Source organism: Rhipicephalus microplus, chromosome 1, assembly GCF_043290135.1.
Source record: "Rhipicephalus microplus isolate Deutch F79 chromosome 1, USDA_Rmic, whole genome shotgun sequence".
In the NCBI taxonomy this organism is placed as follows: domain Eukaryota; kingdom Metazoa; phylum Arthropoda; class Arachnida; order Ixodida; family Ixodidae; genus Rhipicephalus; species Rhipicephalus microplus.
In genome coordinates, this window is record NC_134700.1 from 98,054,828 (window position 1) to 98,072,711 (window position 17,884).

The window sequence follows — 17,884 nt, forward strand, 5'->3', positions numbered from 1 at the left end:
ATTAACGGATAGACAGATGAACTCTATATTAGGTCCTTCGGAACGCCTTTAGCACGTGCGGGCCACTCCCCCGCCAAAACAGAAAGACTAGTAAGTCTCTCTGCTGTGTCATGAGCTCTTTAAAAAATTTTTAAATTTATTCTGCTGCAGTATATATTTAAGTTTTGCAAGGAATGACTATGCCCAAAGGAGACATTTCATGGTCTAAGATGAAACTGGCAGCAAAACCATACTTGGCAAAAAAGCACTTGTTAAGTATTCTTAAAAGAGCATCAAGGGCCACGGTAGTACAAACAGTTTCAGCGCCCGTGACAGGTGCATTTTGGTAATGGGCTGCAAGCATCAGCCACACATTTCATTGCTGCTGTTTACATATGTTGAATAGCTCAATCAGAGAAACATTTGAATTTTATTGAAACAAGATTGCAGTATATGAGATTGGCAATGTATGAGCAAGAAATTTATACAGGGTAAAAATAAAAATACAAAATGTGGACACAAAAACAGCATGCTACCAAACAGCAACATGCTTTTCACAGAAGCTGACAACAGTCAACAAAGCTTTCAACATGTTGCTCAATGGCAATTTATACAGATTAGCTCCTAAATGCAGTGAAGATATTCATCTGGCTAGAAAGTGGAAGCAATGTCCACCCTCTTGGAGCGCTGGGATACCAAGCTTATGGGAGCATCAACCTACGAGTGTTCACAACCAGCAGGAGCTGATGTGGTAGGTCTCGGTTGTGTAGACAACCAAACAGACCCTGCAGGACACTGAAGCAAGCACCAAAGATGTCCCAATCATTTCTTGACAAAAAAACTTGAAATGCTTTTCATGCCCGTCTTGTCCACCTTCTGCAACTTTTTCTGGCTAGCTGTCAGCTTTGGAGTCTGCAACAAAACATGAAAAGCACACTGTAAAGGAGATGAAAACAATAAAAGACACCATGCAACTTTGGCGTTACACTATAGTCCTGTGTTCAAGTGCATTTATTTTTATGTAGTCATACCATGTTATAGCATAACTTAACACACAATTAGATTAGGCTAGTTAATATTAATGAAACCACACCTACCTCACCACAAAATACATTAATTAATATATCCAGCAGCATTAGTTATAAACAGGGTATCGCCACTGAAAAACCGTACCCAAGACTGTAAAACTTATTGGACTCGCAATAGCAGAATGGAACCAACTTGATGCTGCTATCACCAACACAGATTCATTATCTGAATTTACGGCACAAATAGAAAAAACTGTGCGAGCATAACAGGAGCTATTTATGAAAAGTCAAGGTAGCTATAAAGTGATACAAGTTCGGTTCTTTTTTCTTTGTTAACAACTACATTTAACGATAATTTAGACATTTTCAAACAAGCTCTCAAGGCTTACAAATCAAGTTTTTAATACGTCTCCAGTCCCAATACTAAAGCTATCGTAATGACATTCGTCCAGTCTTCAATTAGCGTCATATCTTTTCCTCTTTCTTGCATTCAGTTTGATGTTAGCACTGCATAATATTTAAAACATGCATTATATTTTGGGGTCATTTTATATATCAAGTATTATTATTATTTAACTCCTGCATTCTTCGATCGTATTGATGATATTCGCGTTCTCTTGCTGTGCTTGTAAGTGTTTGAACTATGATTCTTTTCGTTAATTTTTGTTGTTGTGAGAAATCCTTGTAGTGCCCAACTGCCACACTCTCGAAAGAGAGTAGCAGCATCGTAAATAAATAAATAAATAAAATTTAAATGTTGTGACATTGCACATCAGTATTGTTACGCCCCTGCATAACGAATTTCCATGTCACAAAGTACTTTACTTTCAGTGACTTAATCTCTACAGAACACATTTATAGCCTCAATAAAGAAAATTCAAAGGTGGGACGGCTCAAACTGAATCGGGAGTAGTTTTCCGAAAAGCGAAATTTCTATTTTGCAGCAGAAGGACCTTGGTTTAGAGCAGTTGCAAGCATTTAATATGTTGTCATAGAAGCTTGGAAAAAACAAGGGGACAAGTACATATTTTAATCTACTTAGAATACATATAGCAGTGATACAGCCTTCGGAGAAAGTTTTATTAACAGATTATAGATAGGTACAAAGTACACTGCCTTTTTACCAACCATGCAACCTATATAAACCATGTCAAAACAAGAAAATGTTACACTTCTCAAAGAAGAAAATAAGCAAGAAGTAGAGATGGCACAAGAATTGTAGCTGCAAAGCAGTAGGCCTTTGCCTACTGTAGTGTTACTACAGCGAACAGTGTTAAGATTTAGCAGATTACTGCACTGGTTTTTTTTTTCAGATCAACTTATATTCTTTCCAAGCTTCTGCAGAGCTTCCTGTTGGCCGGCGTTTCGATTAGCCAAAAGAAGACTGCAATACACGCTTTAAAGGGGCCATGAAACACTTTTTCAAGTAACCATGCAATGGATTCGCTAAAACAGCTCATCACCTAACGAATTCATTGGTGCAAAAATTTTAAGAATCTGTCCAGTACGAGCAGAGTCACGAAGATTTGTTGCATGCTGCAATCGCATTCTCTCTTCTCTCGTCGCAACGAAAGCGCTGGTAGCTAAGCAAAGAGGGATGCAGGGGCAAAGAAAATATGTCACGCATGCCTTGTAACCTTCAGCACTTTTTTCTTTTTTTCATGGAACATGCGGCTGTGTGATCGGGCGCGCAGGCGTGGACAAGTTATGGCCTTCGGCAGCGATCTCTGTGACGACCGAGCGAGCCATGTTCAAATCAGGCAATGGCTGATAGAAGGCCTTCTACAAGTGATTTTTTGAGCGTATTTCGTCATTTGTCGAGAGAAGAGAAAGCAATTTTTTGCCAACTTTGATCATTTATTGTGAATTCCAGGCCGCATGCTGAACCACAATATTTCGCTCCCGTGTTCTCGGGAGCCTCTAATACCAATTGGCAGTGCAGTGTTTTCTGACCATGCTCAAAGGATGTGGCAGGGCCACTTTATGCTGTCTGTTCTGGACACAGCTGCCTAGGCTTCAAGTGTACTACTACACACATTTAGCAGATGACTGCGAAAGTGTACTGCACTGCCGTTTGCTGTCACTTCGAGCGGGAACACCAACAAGAGTGAGGCGTGCATGCCAAAAAACCTCGCCGCACTGACATAACCTTGCCAAACGCCTCATATGGCAATGCAAGTGTGGAGCCGTTGTAAGTCGGAAGCTGGCTGTCACAACACTGATGCAACAAGGTACATATCGCACTTGTGCATAATATGGCAAAGAACAGTCTGAAGGCTCCGCATGCACAGGTGACTACAGGCAGCTGCCATGAAAGCCGCAGTGACTGGGGACTTGGAGGAACACACCACGCACAACAGAGAGCGTCAGAGACAACCCCGCTGCACGTGCCACACTATACTTTTCGCTAAGCGACAGTAGCGCCAGAACAGACAGCCCAGCTAGTAGAAGCAGCATGCTCGTGGCATAGCAGCACATTTTTGCAAGGTCATGCATATTTACAGCAACATAGAAGAGAGAATGGCATCATCATGGGATCCTTCACTAAAAAAGTGCACAGAAGAAACATGCTTGTGCACATCTGTGTGTTCTGCGACTACCTCGCTTTCTTGGTATTCTTTGAGCTACTTGGCAAATCATGTCAACTCAGCGTTCTTTCCCAGCAAAAGTCGTCCTCAGCTTCAAAATTATTGCTTTTGAGATTGTTATAGAGCAGTTCGGCCAAATTTTTCCAATTTTTGTGCTTTTCAAGCAGCTTGGCCCAGGCAAACAATTGCAACAAAAATGCAGAATGTGCACATGAGTCTCACCCCTACAAATTGTGTTTTATTGCAGTCTTAGTACAACAATGCTTCGATGCTGCTACAAAAAAAAAAGATGCGCAAGAAGTTTAACTTGGGCAGGTGTGATGATCCGATTGTTGTGTAACGCAAAGCTTTTGTGAATGAATTTGCATAATTCTGTGTCGTGCAGCACAGCTGTCAAATGCGATTAGTTAAAAGGACTTTTTGAGGGCCTACTTCGTGCATACTGACATGAATTAGTGCAAGAAAAAATGCAGTACACAAGACAAACACACAAGGGAGGCACGCTCATCCCTTGTGTGTCTTTCTTGTGTGCCACATTTTTTCTTGTGCTAATTCTTATCAGAACGCCATAAGGTGGCCAAAGTGGTGTTGATCAAAAGCATTGGGAGGCACATACACTGGCACATCAACAAGGTGCCTGAATGCCCTCCTCCTTGCCCACAGAATAAAAGAGAGAACATGAGGGCATCCTAACCATTGTATCGTGCACCCCACACAGCATGGTCTTTGGATGTGTGCCTCGCATGGCTCACATCAGGGTCATATTTAGTGCTTTTATGATCAAGGCCAGACACTGCAGTTTGAAATATGCAATGTCCTCATGTTTCCGCATATCATCTTAGTGGGATAATCGGAGTTAACATGTGGAAGTGCCCCAGACTGGCTGGCCAACGTTTCGATGGGAAGACCTATCTTCTTCAAAAGCGCCGTGTCATCCTTAGCGTGTTAGTTTCAAAGAGATTAGTGGTGAGGTCAACTCCTGGTGGTGGCTCGTGTCTCTGTTGATAATCGCCATCCGAAAAGCAAAAAAGCTATAAAGCAGAGGAGTGCTGTCCTCGCTTCCCTTCAAGTGAGGTGGTAGTTATTCAAAGTTTGTTTTTGGAGAGTGGGGAAAAAAAAGAAAAAACGCAAAGTTAGAGCGGTGTACTGCAAAAGTGGTGGCCACGTCAGACGCGAAGAAATAGAAAAGCTTTAAACTTCGGAACCCGCACACGGTCGCCGCGTCCGACTGCCACAAAGGCATGCCGACAATAGCGCGACGTCTGTTCCCGAACACCTATGTATGGGACGCACATCAAGAAGGCAGTTATGAACAGGGGGCGAAGCAAGCGGCGTACTTTTAAACACCAAGATGTCAAAGGTAAGAGACACCGAATGGGGTCTGAAGAGCGAGTGTTTAATGAAGAAGGTCATTTTCAAAAATATGCTTTAGTATCCCTGTAGGTGGCTTGCTCAGCAGAATTGTTAAGAATTTGGCAGCATGTTGGCTGACAAAAAGGAAAATTGAGAATGCAAAGGAAATGAGCAACAAGGAGAGCAACACACACACACAAAAAAGGGAGGGGGTAGGTGGGACGTTACAGTAAACAGATGGGAAAGAAAGAAGAAAAAGAAAGGATAGAGAGGAAAGGCACAGAGAACTTTCTGGGTTGGCAATGTCCTTAACGGTGCGCGGTAGGAGTGGTTTTTAGAAGCGAGGAAAGAGGAAACAAAGCAGTGGTTGAGCGGTTTTAGAAAGGAAACCTCGTAATTGCATATAGACACATTCATATGTATAATTCAAACTGAAAAATATTTTTGACAATGACCTTCCCCATTAAACACATGCTCTTCAGACACCATCCAGTATCATTTACTTTTGACACCTTGGCGTTTTAAAAGTACGCCGCTCGCTTCTCCCCTCTTTGTAACCACTTTCTTGTTGTGCGTCCCATTCATAGGTGTTCGGGAATAGACGTCGCCGTATTGTCGGCAACCCTCAGTGGCAGCCGGAAGCGGCGACCGTCTGCGGGTTCCGAAGCTTTAAGCTCTTTCATTTTTTCGCGTCGGACGCGGCCACCACTTTTGCAGCACACCGCTCCAACATTGCGTTTTTCTTTCTTCTTCTTCCTATTTTTTCCCACTCTCCGAGAACAAATTTTGAATCACTACCACCTGACTTGAAGGGAAGCGAGGACAGCACTCCTCTGCTTTATAGCTTTTTTGCTTTACAAACGGCGATTATCAACAGAGGCACGAGCCACCACCACGAGTTGATGTCACCACTAACCCCTTTAAAACTAACACGCCAAGGATGACACGGCGCCTTTGAAGAAGATAGGTCCTCCTATCGAAACGTCGGCCAGCCAGTCTGAGGCACTTCCACTTTTAACCCTGATAATCCCACTACGTTGTTTCCATCTGTCGGCTCCCATCTAGATTTTGGATATCATCTTAATTTATATATTTATTTTTATTAAACAGAATATGTCGCTATGTGTTCCGCCCGTTTCACCGTGTGACACGCTTCACAGTACTAAATGCAATGCCCCATCACTCCCTTAGCTGTGCATAAAACTGACATCACCAACACGGCTATTATCTCGCAAACGATCTCCAATGGTGAGAAAATTGGCTTCACCATTGGTTTTTGGAGTATCACAGAACTCACTGTCTAAATACTCAAAGTTGAAAATAATTATCGTGGAATTGCTGACCAATACTAGTAAAGTCTCCCAGGAAGAGCCAACCGAACTAAAACATGCTTTTACAAAAGTGCTTTTCGATGGGCGGACAAGTACAAAAACTTTGAAGTAGCCGACCAATTTTCTGGAGCTACTTGCAATTACCTGCCACACTGTTATCCCACACCACCACCACTTGTGACACAGCAGTTAACTCGACCTTTACTAGGCCCTAAAGACACAACGAAAGGATTGCACATGAGTGAGGCGTAGATCTCGGCCTGGCTGAGTTCTACCCGTGTAAACAGTAGTTTCGTATAACAGTAGTTTCGTAAGTAAACAGTAGACCCGTGTAAACAGTAGTTTCGTTTTAAAAGCAGTGAAGTCAAATCCCCGACTCGGCGGCCTTTGAACATAATGCATTTTGTATCCGCATAAGCCGTAGCAGCTTATCGCGTATGTATCGACTAATAAGTAGTTTTTCCAATTTTCGTTGCGCACTCGTCGCGGCATCTCGTCCCCCACTGGGCGTCCCGACAGAACAGCAAGCAGATCGAAACACGCCTCGCTTGTTTGTGGTGATGATAACGGCGGCTGTGTTGGTGAGCGCCATCTCTTGGATTTTTCTGCAACAAGAAGCACTCGGCCGGCTAGGGTTCTGGTGTTGTCCACGCGATGGCACTTTGCGCAAACACGCAAACACGGTGTGCGCTTGCTTTGCTTTCTTTGTTCGTTTGGCGCCGTGCATAAGTGTTCTCTGGTTGATCCGTGCCGTACAGCTCTCGCGTCGTTTTTCACGTGTTGTGTATGTGTGCTTGTGCTGCTTCGTACTTGCGTCATGCTGAAGCTGGGACAAAAGCATCGAGTGCTGAAAATAGAGGAGAAATTGGACATAATTCGTGCTATTGAAAGTGGCACGAAAAAATCGGTGCTGGCACGCGAAAAGGACCTGCCGTTAACCACGGTGTGTGGAATTTGGAATTCCAGAGAGAAGTTGCTCGGCAGTGCTGCTGCAACTGCGAAAAGGTGCCGGCTATGCGGTTCAGCGTTTTCGGATGTAGAGGAGGCGCTGGTAAAGTGGCTAAAAGTTGCACGGTCAAAAAATCTGCCTATCAGCGGACCCCTGCTCGTGGAGAAGGCCCTGGTTTTTGCCTCACAGCTCAACCATGTCCGACGAAGCCATTGTTGCCTCGTTCGTCGAAGTGTCGCCAAATGATAGTGATGAGGACAACATGGAAAGCGACAACACGGGTGATCCAGGTCCGACAGTGGCCGAAGCTGTGCATTGCGTCAGCGTCATGCGGGTATTTGCCGAGAAGAGGGGGCTGGCGGAAAAGCTGGCTCACAGCATAAGTGAGTTTGAGGCCTCTGTTGTTGCTGCTAGGACGCCGCGTCGTCCAATGAAGATTACAGGACTCTGTCACGCGAAGTTAATAAATTACTGCACGTTTTTTGTTCTTTCATCGCACTCTCTGAATGTTTATTATTTTTTTTTGACAGGTAAGTGAGTGACCTGATGCTATTTCGGTTAAGCAGTACTAGTACCGTTTAGTACGTACTTTTTCCGAGCTCCAGCCAACTACGGTTTAACGAGGTTTTACTGTAACTACATAAAACAATATATAGGTATTCTGCAAGTAAACTAAATTACATTGACTTCTGATTAACCAAAGCAAGGCAGCGAGCACTGTTTGCTTCCCTATACTGAATGTTGCTTAATTACTCACGCATACAATCTGTGCAAATGATGTCACAAAACTAATCTAGCAGGTTCCCTTGAACAAAGCTATCCATGTTAACCCAATTAAGGCAAGAGCACGTGCTGTCAGCCAGTGTACATTGCACACCCCTTTTCTTCATCTGGTCAGCAGCACATTTTCAATAGGCAATATGATTGCACCAAGTCGTACGTACCTTGGTTGGCTTGAAGAGGCCGTTCTTTGGCGTGCCTTGGCTATAGTCTTCCAGTGGCTCCACTGGTTCAGTCCTTTGTTTCTGCAGGAAAAAAAATGTCCACTGATGACCATAGATGGGAACAACCTGGGAACTCTGGTTACAGACGTGCACCTGGTTACCTGGTAACTCTGGTTACAGGAGTGCAAGCCACACGTTAAATTTGTCGGAAAGCTGCAAACTATGGCTCGTAGAACGCGTAGTAAAAGATAATTTCTTTGTAAACTCTGCTAGAACAAAAGTTAGCACATGGAACGATTTGTAAATTTTTCACTTAAAGGAAGTTTTTTTTTTTAGGAGTGCTATGACTTCAAAACATCTACAGTCGAGTCCGCTTATAACGAACCTGAGCGTGACGTGGCATCCGTTCGCTGTATCCCGAAGTTCGTAGTAAATGAACCGTCTTTTAAAAAAAGTTGCTAGTGGAAACACAAAATTTTTTGCCCAAAAAATCTGTGATGCACGTGTTTCAAAGAGCAGAAGTGATAAGGGCGGTCTCGAGTTCATTTAAAACGGCAGAGTGCTCGTTCGCCGAGGCCCGTGGCGTAATCTGCATGAGGCACTGGCTCCAAGTATAGTCGTTCTCGCAGTCCGATTCCTCCAAATCGCTCTCGCCACGTACTTCATTCACAATGCCCCAATTCGTGCACGGATCCGCAATGTCGGCATCATCATCGGCCATAATTGAACCATCGCAACAGATGTCCCACCCGCTCGCCCAGGTCCGAGTCGACGACGCGCTGCCACAAATCGCCGCCGCAGTTCGGAAGCTTCAGGCTCGGCATCGGTCCTGACGTCAACGAAGTCGGCCTCGCGAAAACAGTTTCGCGCGCATGTAGCCGTCACCGCCGCCCACGAACTATTCACCATCTCCACAACTGAATACCGCGACGCCCGAAGCGGCAAGTTGGCTGCCAGGTGGTCAACAACTATGAGCAAGCACTCCGCAACGCGGCACCTAACGTGCGGATTACACCCTAAGCCAAGCGGTCACACGTTCGACGTTTTGTTGAGCGGCAGAAAAAAGCGTGCAAGGCCCCCCATTCGCCATCCTGACCACACACGCACACCGAGAGCAAGCAAGAAGCGCACACGCAACACGCATGCCAGAACGCGTGGTACAGCTCTGGGCCCGTTTCCAGTCAGAAAACGAAACTAATTCGAGCCAGCGTGGCAGGCGTCGCAGAGCGGTGGAGACGAGCTAAGGGGTTGTAATCAAGAGAGGAGAGCAGACTTGCGAGAGAAAAGCAAGAAGTTGTGATAAAGAGAGGGGAGGATGCGGCGGGAGGGCGACCTTAAAAACCAAAACACGCGGGAAGGAGGCAGGTTGGGTAGCTTGCTTGAAAGGTCCGCAAAACTGGCACGTAGAAAAACTTGGAAAGAGTGCCTGTGCGCGCAGAAGTCAAAGCATGGCCGCCTGGATCGATATGAGCGGTGATGTTCGAAGAATCGGCGGCCGTGGTCAGAAAATCGTTTTGTTGCGCCGGCGGGTTGCGTGGCCTCACCAACTTCGATAGTTAGCGATTCGTTCCATGCAAATTAACAGCCGTTTTCGTGCTTCTGTACGCGCGCAGAAGGCATGCTGAGGCGAGTGCTAAGTGAGCAAGAACAAGTCCTAAACACGAAACAAATCGCAAATTATCAGAGCCGGTGGGGTAATGTATGCGCGTGCACTAGACGCAGACTATCGGATACAGGCGGTGGCCGACAATGTTGGCAAATGGTCTGGTCACTCCAGGCCGGCGACACCAACGACAGTACCAGCGATCAAAAACTGGGTAGATGGCCGACCGGTCTTCGAAAAATCGGTGGCAGTGTGAAAACACGGGCCTCGTCTGCGATGTGGGGTGCTCAGAGTAGCGGGGGGACAAAGGACGGAGGGGTGCGTAACAAAAAGCAGTCGGGTCATGAAGGAAGGAAACAACTTTCCTTCCTGCATGGGTTGGGGAGAACAGCAACTAGAGGGTCGCAGAGGCAGGGTCGGTGTTTAACAATAGAATGTATGGGCACCTCGCCGATGCCTGATCGGTGGTCGAAATTGGTCCCCAGGAAGTCGGCACACTGCTGACTCCGCTGTAACCGATCAGCGGCGCTCGGAGACGTTCATTGTAAGTGTGATTTTGTGCCATTGAACCAATGTATATTTTCACGGTCACGCGGATATTGTTCGTTTTAAGCGAGTTTCATTTAAGTGGGGCCGTTCTATGTGGGCTCAACTGTATTTAATCTTAGCAAGGAGAAGATAGTTGCGGAAAAAAGCTGTCTTCCTGCAGCTTGACTAACAACTTTTACGCTTCCTTGAGATGCTTTTTAATTGTAGTGTTCTTCCTACTTCTACATCTTTGCAAAGTGAAACTTTGCTGTCACTTTCCCAGTGCAGCATAGCACACTACACGGGCCATTAGTGGTGCACTGCATGTACCTAAAGACACTCTAGTAGGTCTTCACATTACTTGATGACTCCGGCTAACACATTTAAATGAGCATGAAGAAAATTGACTATGTTGTCTCGATGTTCCTCGGCAAACCTCACGTCCACACAAGTTGTGCTGCTCACTGCGATGTGCTCTTACGTGGTAGCTAAAAAGCAGAGCGATCGACAAACATAACTTGAAAAATAATTTCTCGTTTAAAACAAAAAGTAATTCCTTAAAGCTTTCTTGATCATTAAAAAATTATTGTTCCCATTAAGTGTTTTTAGTGTATTTTTACAATTAGATGTGCTTATTCAAGGATGAATAGCGAAGGGTAGCTGTGCCGTCAACAAGCTGCTTTCAAGACAGACCACTTCGTTTTCTTCTTCCTTCGTTGACACGTTGCCACTTCAGCGTGACACTCCACCTTTCCCAGATGAAGCCTTCTGGGTGAATATCACGTGTGCTAAGAGTCACGAGGATGAAAGCGCTTTAGGAGGGCGATGTGAGCAAGCTCCGTCTGCCTAGAACAGTAGCCGTGAGATACGAGGTGACCGATGGAATACGTCCCATCATTTAGGCGATCGACAATGACAAAAGGGCCGGTGTAACAGCCAGAAACTTCTGGTACAGGCCGGGATCGTGAAAGTGTGTCCACAGCTATACTTTGTCTTCTTCCTCGTACGAGGTTATTGTGCCGTGAATCATCCTGGGATGCCAAAGTACGGAGCTGAGCTAGGCGACATGCTTCCTCTGCACGGCAGAGAGTCTGGGCAATAGAAGAGTCCGCATGAGAATGAAAACGCAGAATCAGGGGTGCAAGTGGACTTTTAGTGTTTTAGAGCAGCTCAGAGAGCAGAAATAATGCTATTTTGGAGCAGTTTTGGCACAGTAAAAGGGGAGTTTTGGAGCATGTTCAGAGCAACAAAAGGTGTGTTTTGGAGCAATGCAAGTTAGTTTTGGAGCAGCCTTCTAGGGTCAAATATCATCATCAATCGAAATTGTTTCAGGTAAAAAAACGTTTAGTGGTTTTTCACTAAGCATTTAGTACTGATGACCCACAAATGCGTGTGTGCGTGTTTCAATCATTAAACATCAGAGGTGACAATGAAATAATTTAGAGAAAACATGGAATAAGAGATGCTTATCTCTTGTTTTCATAATCGCTAAATAATTATGGTGCACTCCTAGCGGAAGTCTGTTATCTTCACGCTAATCAAACACACTACTCTGCTTATATGTATTCAATCTGGAGAAAGTTGGGGACGAGCAATTGACACAGCGAATCAATGCGCATTGTACAGCGAGCCTCCAGGCAACGGTGGCGCGATGGCCACTGGTGCCATGCAGCACACAACTAAACAGCAGATGATCAAGTCCATGCGACTGCTCCGCATTTCTATCAGACTGCCAATTGTTACTTAGTACCAGATCGCGGTAGAAAAGCGCACACATGTATCACGAAAAGTCGACAGTGCCCATGCTTTCACCATCTCTGTCGCTGAGTATCCTGGACCCTGTAATTGTTTCAAAATGCTCATTGACATCGCCACTGCACGCAATGAAATGATCGTGCAAGCGTGCTAGCCAAGCATATTTCCTACACTTTGCCAAAATGAAAGAAATAACTTTCTGGTGGGAACTTCGAGCAACATCTGCTGTGGTACTGTATTTATTTATTGGTGGCAATGGCACATGTCTGGAGAATCGAATGTATACATGTAAACGCGCACTACCCTTTTGTGAATGATCATGCCGCATTTGCAGCTGGTACTAATTATCGAGGGTTCACCTTATTACTAGACAACTGACAGTTACTCCCGTTGGTGCTAACAATTTCACAAGGGTCACTAGCGACGAAACGAGCATTACCAAGTCCCTTGAATAAATTGAAATGCAACATGATGGAAGCATCGAACTACACTGGATATGGTCTCACCCATATGCAATGCAGTACTTAACAAGTTGGTTCTTAACAAGTTAATAAAACCACCATTAGAGCTTCATGACCGGGTCATATACAATATTTACTCACGTAATGAACGCACTTTTTTTTTCGAAAAATCTAAGCAAAGTTAAGGAGTGCGTTTATTACGTGGGGTAAATTTTATGAAAACTTTTTCGGGAGGAGCAAAAAATGCAGTAATGCAAAAAATAAGTAAGGTTGCTTAGCCTTTCGTAATTTACATACGTGTACACTGTTTGCAAACCGCTTCTTTGTTGCACTTTACTCATCTTCGGTGGTTGATGGCACTACCTTCTGCAAGCTCTCTCTGAGCCGCCTGCGCACGCCATAAAAACTTTTTGCGGCTATCTTTTCTCACAATTGTTTAACAGCAGCAGTGGTATCTGATGTGATCTTGAGAAGCGCCCAAAACCGTGCGCTACGAGGCACTTAGCTAACTTAGCTGCAACCTTGCACGGCGACCGTGATGACGCCGTTAACCTTGTAGCAAGCACGACTAGGTCATGGTAGCAAGTAACGATCATTGCTGCAAGCTATCCCTGAAGCATCAAAACAAACCGTCAATAACAAGATTAGCGACAAAATGCGGCTGCCGCCTCGCTTCTACATGAGAAGCGCTTCTACGCGTGAATAACAAGCGAAGCGAGAATTGGGGGTGCTACCATGTTGCGGAAATCGTCATGATCTTCTCTGGACGACAAGCGATTTTTTTCTGGTTTTCCAGAAACCTGCATTGTGATAGTGACGAATGACCCTTCGCGACAGCAAATCCTGCCATCTTTGCTCGAAAATCGCGTGCACGAGGTTGGGCTTTCTTTGGGGGGGGGGGGGGGGGGAGGGGGTGATTGTTTAGGAAAAGGTGGCAAGGTAAAAAAAAGGGGTGTGGAGTGCACGATAGCTGTCTCTCATCTGAGGACACCTCAACGGATACACTCACAGAGGAACAGGGAATGAAGGGACAGTTAGAGTGAAGAAAAAAGAAAGTAGGCTAAAAAGAAGGGGAGGGGGGTTTCGCAAGAAGCACCGACGGACCTAGCATGGGCAGATACAAAGAAAAGCAATAGCCACTCGGCAACAGGCGAAGGGAGGGAGGGAGCTGAGGTGGTTGAGGTGGGTCAGCAAAGTAATAAAAAACGGAATAGATCCAACGGGTGAGGAGGCGCCAGGTGTCGGTTAGCGGGACTGCAGCGGATGAATGTAGGGGGTGCGTTTATTACACGGGAACAAAAATATTCAAACTTTGATGGCTGAAGTTGGGGGTGCCTTTATTATGCGAGTGCGTTCATTACGCGAGCAAACACAAGGCGCACATAAAATGCATGGCATAATTTTCATGTTATGACCAGTCAATCATGTTAGCCATGCGCTCCTATTATGCCTTGTCAGTTTTGGTACACATCAAGTTAGCAAAGTGGCCATAAGAGCTACATGACTGGGTCATGTATGTTATGACCTATATGACATGCATGACAAGGTGTTCGTGTTATGACCAGTAATGCATATTTTTCTTATGCTCTTATTGTACCATGTCAATTTTAATATACATGAAGTTCACCAAACAGCTGTTGCAGCTTCTTGACCATGTCATGTATTTTACATGTTCTTCTCATGTCATGTCAGTTTTGATACTCGTCAACTTAATCAATCGGCTGTGAGTACGAGGACCTACGCAACCAGTGACTGATAGATACGCTCTAAGTGCCTTCATTTCGCAATCAAATACTTATTGTATAATAATTCATGCCTAATCTATTACAATACATTTACGATAATTCAAACTCTGATAATTTATACCCACAGTTAATTAAAACAAAATTCAATTTTTTGGTTGGCCCTCTATACCTTAAATGTATTTAAAAGCCTCTCAATTCAAACTCATCATTTGGTTAATTCATACTTTTTGTGGTTCCATAATGAAAAATACCTGCTGCTTTACCACTACTATTTAAAAATTTTTGTGCTTATATAATTTTAGCAGTATAAACATGACAAATAAGCGCCTTAGGCCTTTGAGGAAAAAGGCTTTGCTAGTAAACGAATGTTTAAATAAAGCACACGCACGGTAAACCATGATGCTTCTCACCTGGTATAGAGAGGTTTGTGCTGAAGGCACATAGACCAAAGAAGCAGTTAGCAATTCACGATTTAGCAACTTAGAAGTTGGCATTCACGAGCAGTAAATGGCCAATAAACATGTAGACCTTACACCTATGCTTTTTGTTTATTGGCTGCAGTAAGGGTTTAAAAATGCTTAAAAATTTTTTAAATGTGATGAAATCGATGCCTAGTTATAATGTGTGGTGTCACCCAGCCCAGATTGACATACCTGAGAACTTCTAATAAATTCAAACTTCTTGATAATTCAAACAAAATTCGGAGTTTCCTTCGAGCTTGAATTAACGAGAGTCGACTGTAGTTACCAATATTATATGTGCAAGTCCTACCGCCAGATGGAATAAACTGAGCCAAATTACCGTGAATTTTGCTGAAAGCAATCCCTCTCTGCATGCCAGGCTATGCCAGCAAACGCGAAGCTTTGAACCAATATGGTGTCCAGAAAAGCACTGTCTCCACCATGTTCCGAAGGAGCACATTGAGGCACCCTAGTTCTCGTGCCAGCGCTGCATGTGGTCTCGGGCTGCGACAGCTGGCGAGCCGGGGACGCTCTGTCTTTTGTCAGACACTGCATGGTAAGCATGTGTTTCCCCTACTGTCTGCGTACCCTTTGGAAATTGTCGGATTGTAGCCTGCCTGGGTGCCTCGGCATCCTCAGTGGACGTGTTTGCCTTTGTGCTAGCTCCTGTTTTGTACGATTGGCCAAAGAGCGGTGCCTAGTGCTTGTGGGTGGTCGTACTATGCAGAGTCGCATTTGCTGTAGACCTTGGCGTGCGAGATTTGCCCTAGCTCTCGCGATCACGCCCAATGGTCGTCGCAGGAGTGCTTTGCACCACAGCCGTGTGGGACCTTTTGTCTAGTGGCATGTCAGAGCTTGCCCTTGCCAGCTGCAACGTGCTCGTGGTTGTCTCTTTTGGTGTACCGCACGTGTGCGAGAGCTGACGTACAGCGTTTGGGGTGCTGCCAAAGGCAATAATGTGTTTATGCGGGTTGTTCGATCAAACACCCTTTTGTAGTGTAGTTCTAGATGCTTTGCTAGCGGTGCATTATACGTGAGCAGGCAACAGTATACGCGGCCCTGTAGTTCGCTGAGCCTGAATCCATGGTGGTCTCGACTACGAGGAGTATTGAGATTACCACACATTATAACAAGAAAGAGATCTACTACTTATGCCAAACTTTTTAGACAAAGAACAAAAAATGAAGGATTATTTTGTCTTATCTTTTTGACGATGTTCTGCGACGTTCCCTCATGGGCATAGTGTCAAGCAGTAGAGCACAGGGTATGAACTATACTGAGCCCACACCTTGGAAAGAGCTGTATGTTGTCCTAAGGAAATGCATGAAAACTGCTGCCTTTGGCGCTGCGACTGGCCCTTGCAACAGGCTGTTGCATCGCTGCTGCCAATGCAACTTTTAGAAGTATTCGAAGTCAGAAGATGTTTCTGTTTGTTTTAATTTTCACCACATACTTAGTTTAATGACTAACAAAAGTGGCCCTAAAGAGCAAGCAGAGAAAGTGTCCCTGCTTGCTCTGTGAGAACTATTATAAACAATAACACTGATGCACTGCAAGAATCTCGAAGAGAACACAAAAGACGCGCGAGAATAAAGTAACCACAATAATATGGGAACACAGGATACACAAGATAAAGCACAATGTATATGTAATTGTTGTATGTGAGAAACACCCCTTGGACATGTAGTCACAGGCCATTGAAATGCAAATAAGTTGGGGTTGTATAAAATGCGTTCTTTGGCCCTTGTTTACACTAGTATGCATAATAACAGCATGCATTCACCTTGCCTGCTTAATTTGAGGCCTAAACCATCGATCGTATCCTGGGCAGCCACATAATCAGCCACATAATGGCCCTGATGAAACCTATTTTTTATCGGGATTTCTCAGTCGCATTCCGTTTGTTCGCGAGTGTAGGCCTGATGTTTCAGAGTCCCTAACCGTACCTTAGGTGGAGGAGAACTTGGTGCTTCTGCCTTCTTGTCAGCAGCAGGTTTTTTGTCCAAGCTGCAAGTGAGCAATACACAACAAATACTTTGCACAACTATGACTAATATCAGTGGGAACATTATGACAATATTTATGCATCAATCCCTTCACACATGCACACATAATGCAGGCAGAACTGCTCCAGCAGAAGAGGAAGGAGAGTGTGGGTAGATTCTCTTCAAAAGCATCAACACAGCTATGCACATTTGGTCGTGGGCACATTGCCAGTAAAAAGTAGCAATGTTACAGTTACAGCTACCTAAGCAAAAAAAAAAAGGGTATAGGACTTGCATCGGCATTCAGCCTCAAACACCACCGTTGTGGCCGAAAGGGCTGAATATATGCTCATTTGGAAAGCTCCAAAAATAATGAGGATGAATTAATGAACTTGATGGTGTGCAAGAAGCCAGAAATGCTTACAAGCTATTTGCATGCAAAATAATGCGTGGTAAATTACAGAAGAAGTTGCCACCTTGTTCTTTAGCATACTGTGAGAGAATTATAATGTTAGTGCTTGTAGCAATTTGTGAGAACTGTTCCGAGACCTGCAATGCTTTAATTTAGGCCTTAAATATACATATTTCATAGTTTTAATTATTGATACACTCAAACCTCATTATAACAAAGTGGCATCTTACCCGAAAATAACTTCGTTATGTCCATTGTATAAAGCTTTATTTTTAACACTTTGCCTACTGTAAGATTATTTTTATTTGCATTTTTATTTGCATATCAAGCTTTGAGTGTATATCCAACTATTTTGCAATCGCCTTTGAGCTCGGTATATCTTGGATCGACTGTATTTGCTTTAGTTTAATGTGCTGATGCTTCAAGAGCAATGTATTGGTCACTATATTGCTCTAATTCCAAGAGCCATTGTCAAATTGTCAGAGCACGCGTGACTAAACGAACTGGTGATTTCGCACATGACAACAGAATTTACCTGATGCTTCTTCGTCGGTGTGAGCCGGCACAAAGCAATGACTCATTTCACCATTTATTTGTTCTTATCAGCACACCGGACAAATATAGGAAGCACAAGTTCGAATCAAAGTGGGCGATCGTGCCTCCATGGGCACAGCCATAGCAACTTGTCACTGCAGTTACCGGTGTTTACTGGTACACCCTTTGAAGGCCCACGATACAAATGCGAAAAAGAATAAGTGCAAA

At 44.4% G+C, this 17,884-nt stretch overlaps 1 protein-coding gene across 1 annotated transcript in view; it reads right to left on the reverse strand.

Annotated features, from left to right (window-relative positions):
- Positions 1 to 390: 390 nt before the first annotated feature.
- LOC119185176 (ribonuclease H2 subunit B) overlaps positions 391 to 17,884 on the reverse strand; it is a 31,519-nt gene continuing 14,025 nt past the window's right edge. The window contains exons 8-10 of the mRNA XM_075886003.1: positions 16,672 to 16,732; positions 8,173 to 8,253; positions 391 to 891 (exon numbers count right to left, since the gene is read on the reverse strand). Of these exons, the coding sequence (XP_075742118.1) occupies positions 802 to 891; positions 8,173 to 8,253; positions 16,672 to 16,732 (232 nt within the window). The 3' untranslated portion in view covers positions 391 to 801. The remainder of the gene's footprint in view (positions 892 to 8,172; positions 8,254 to 16,671; positions 16,733 to 17,884) is intronic.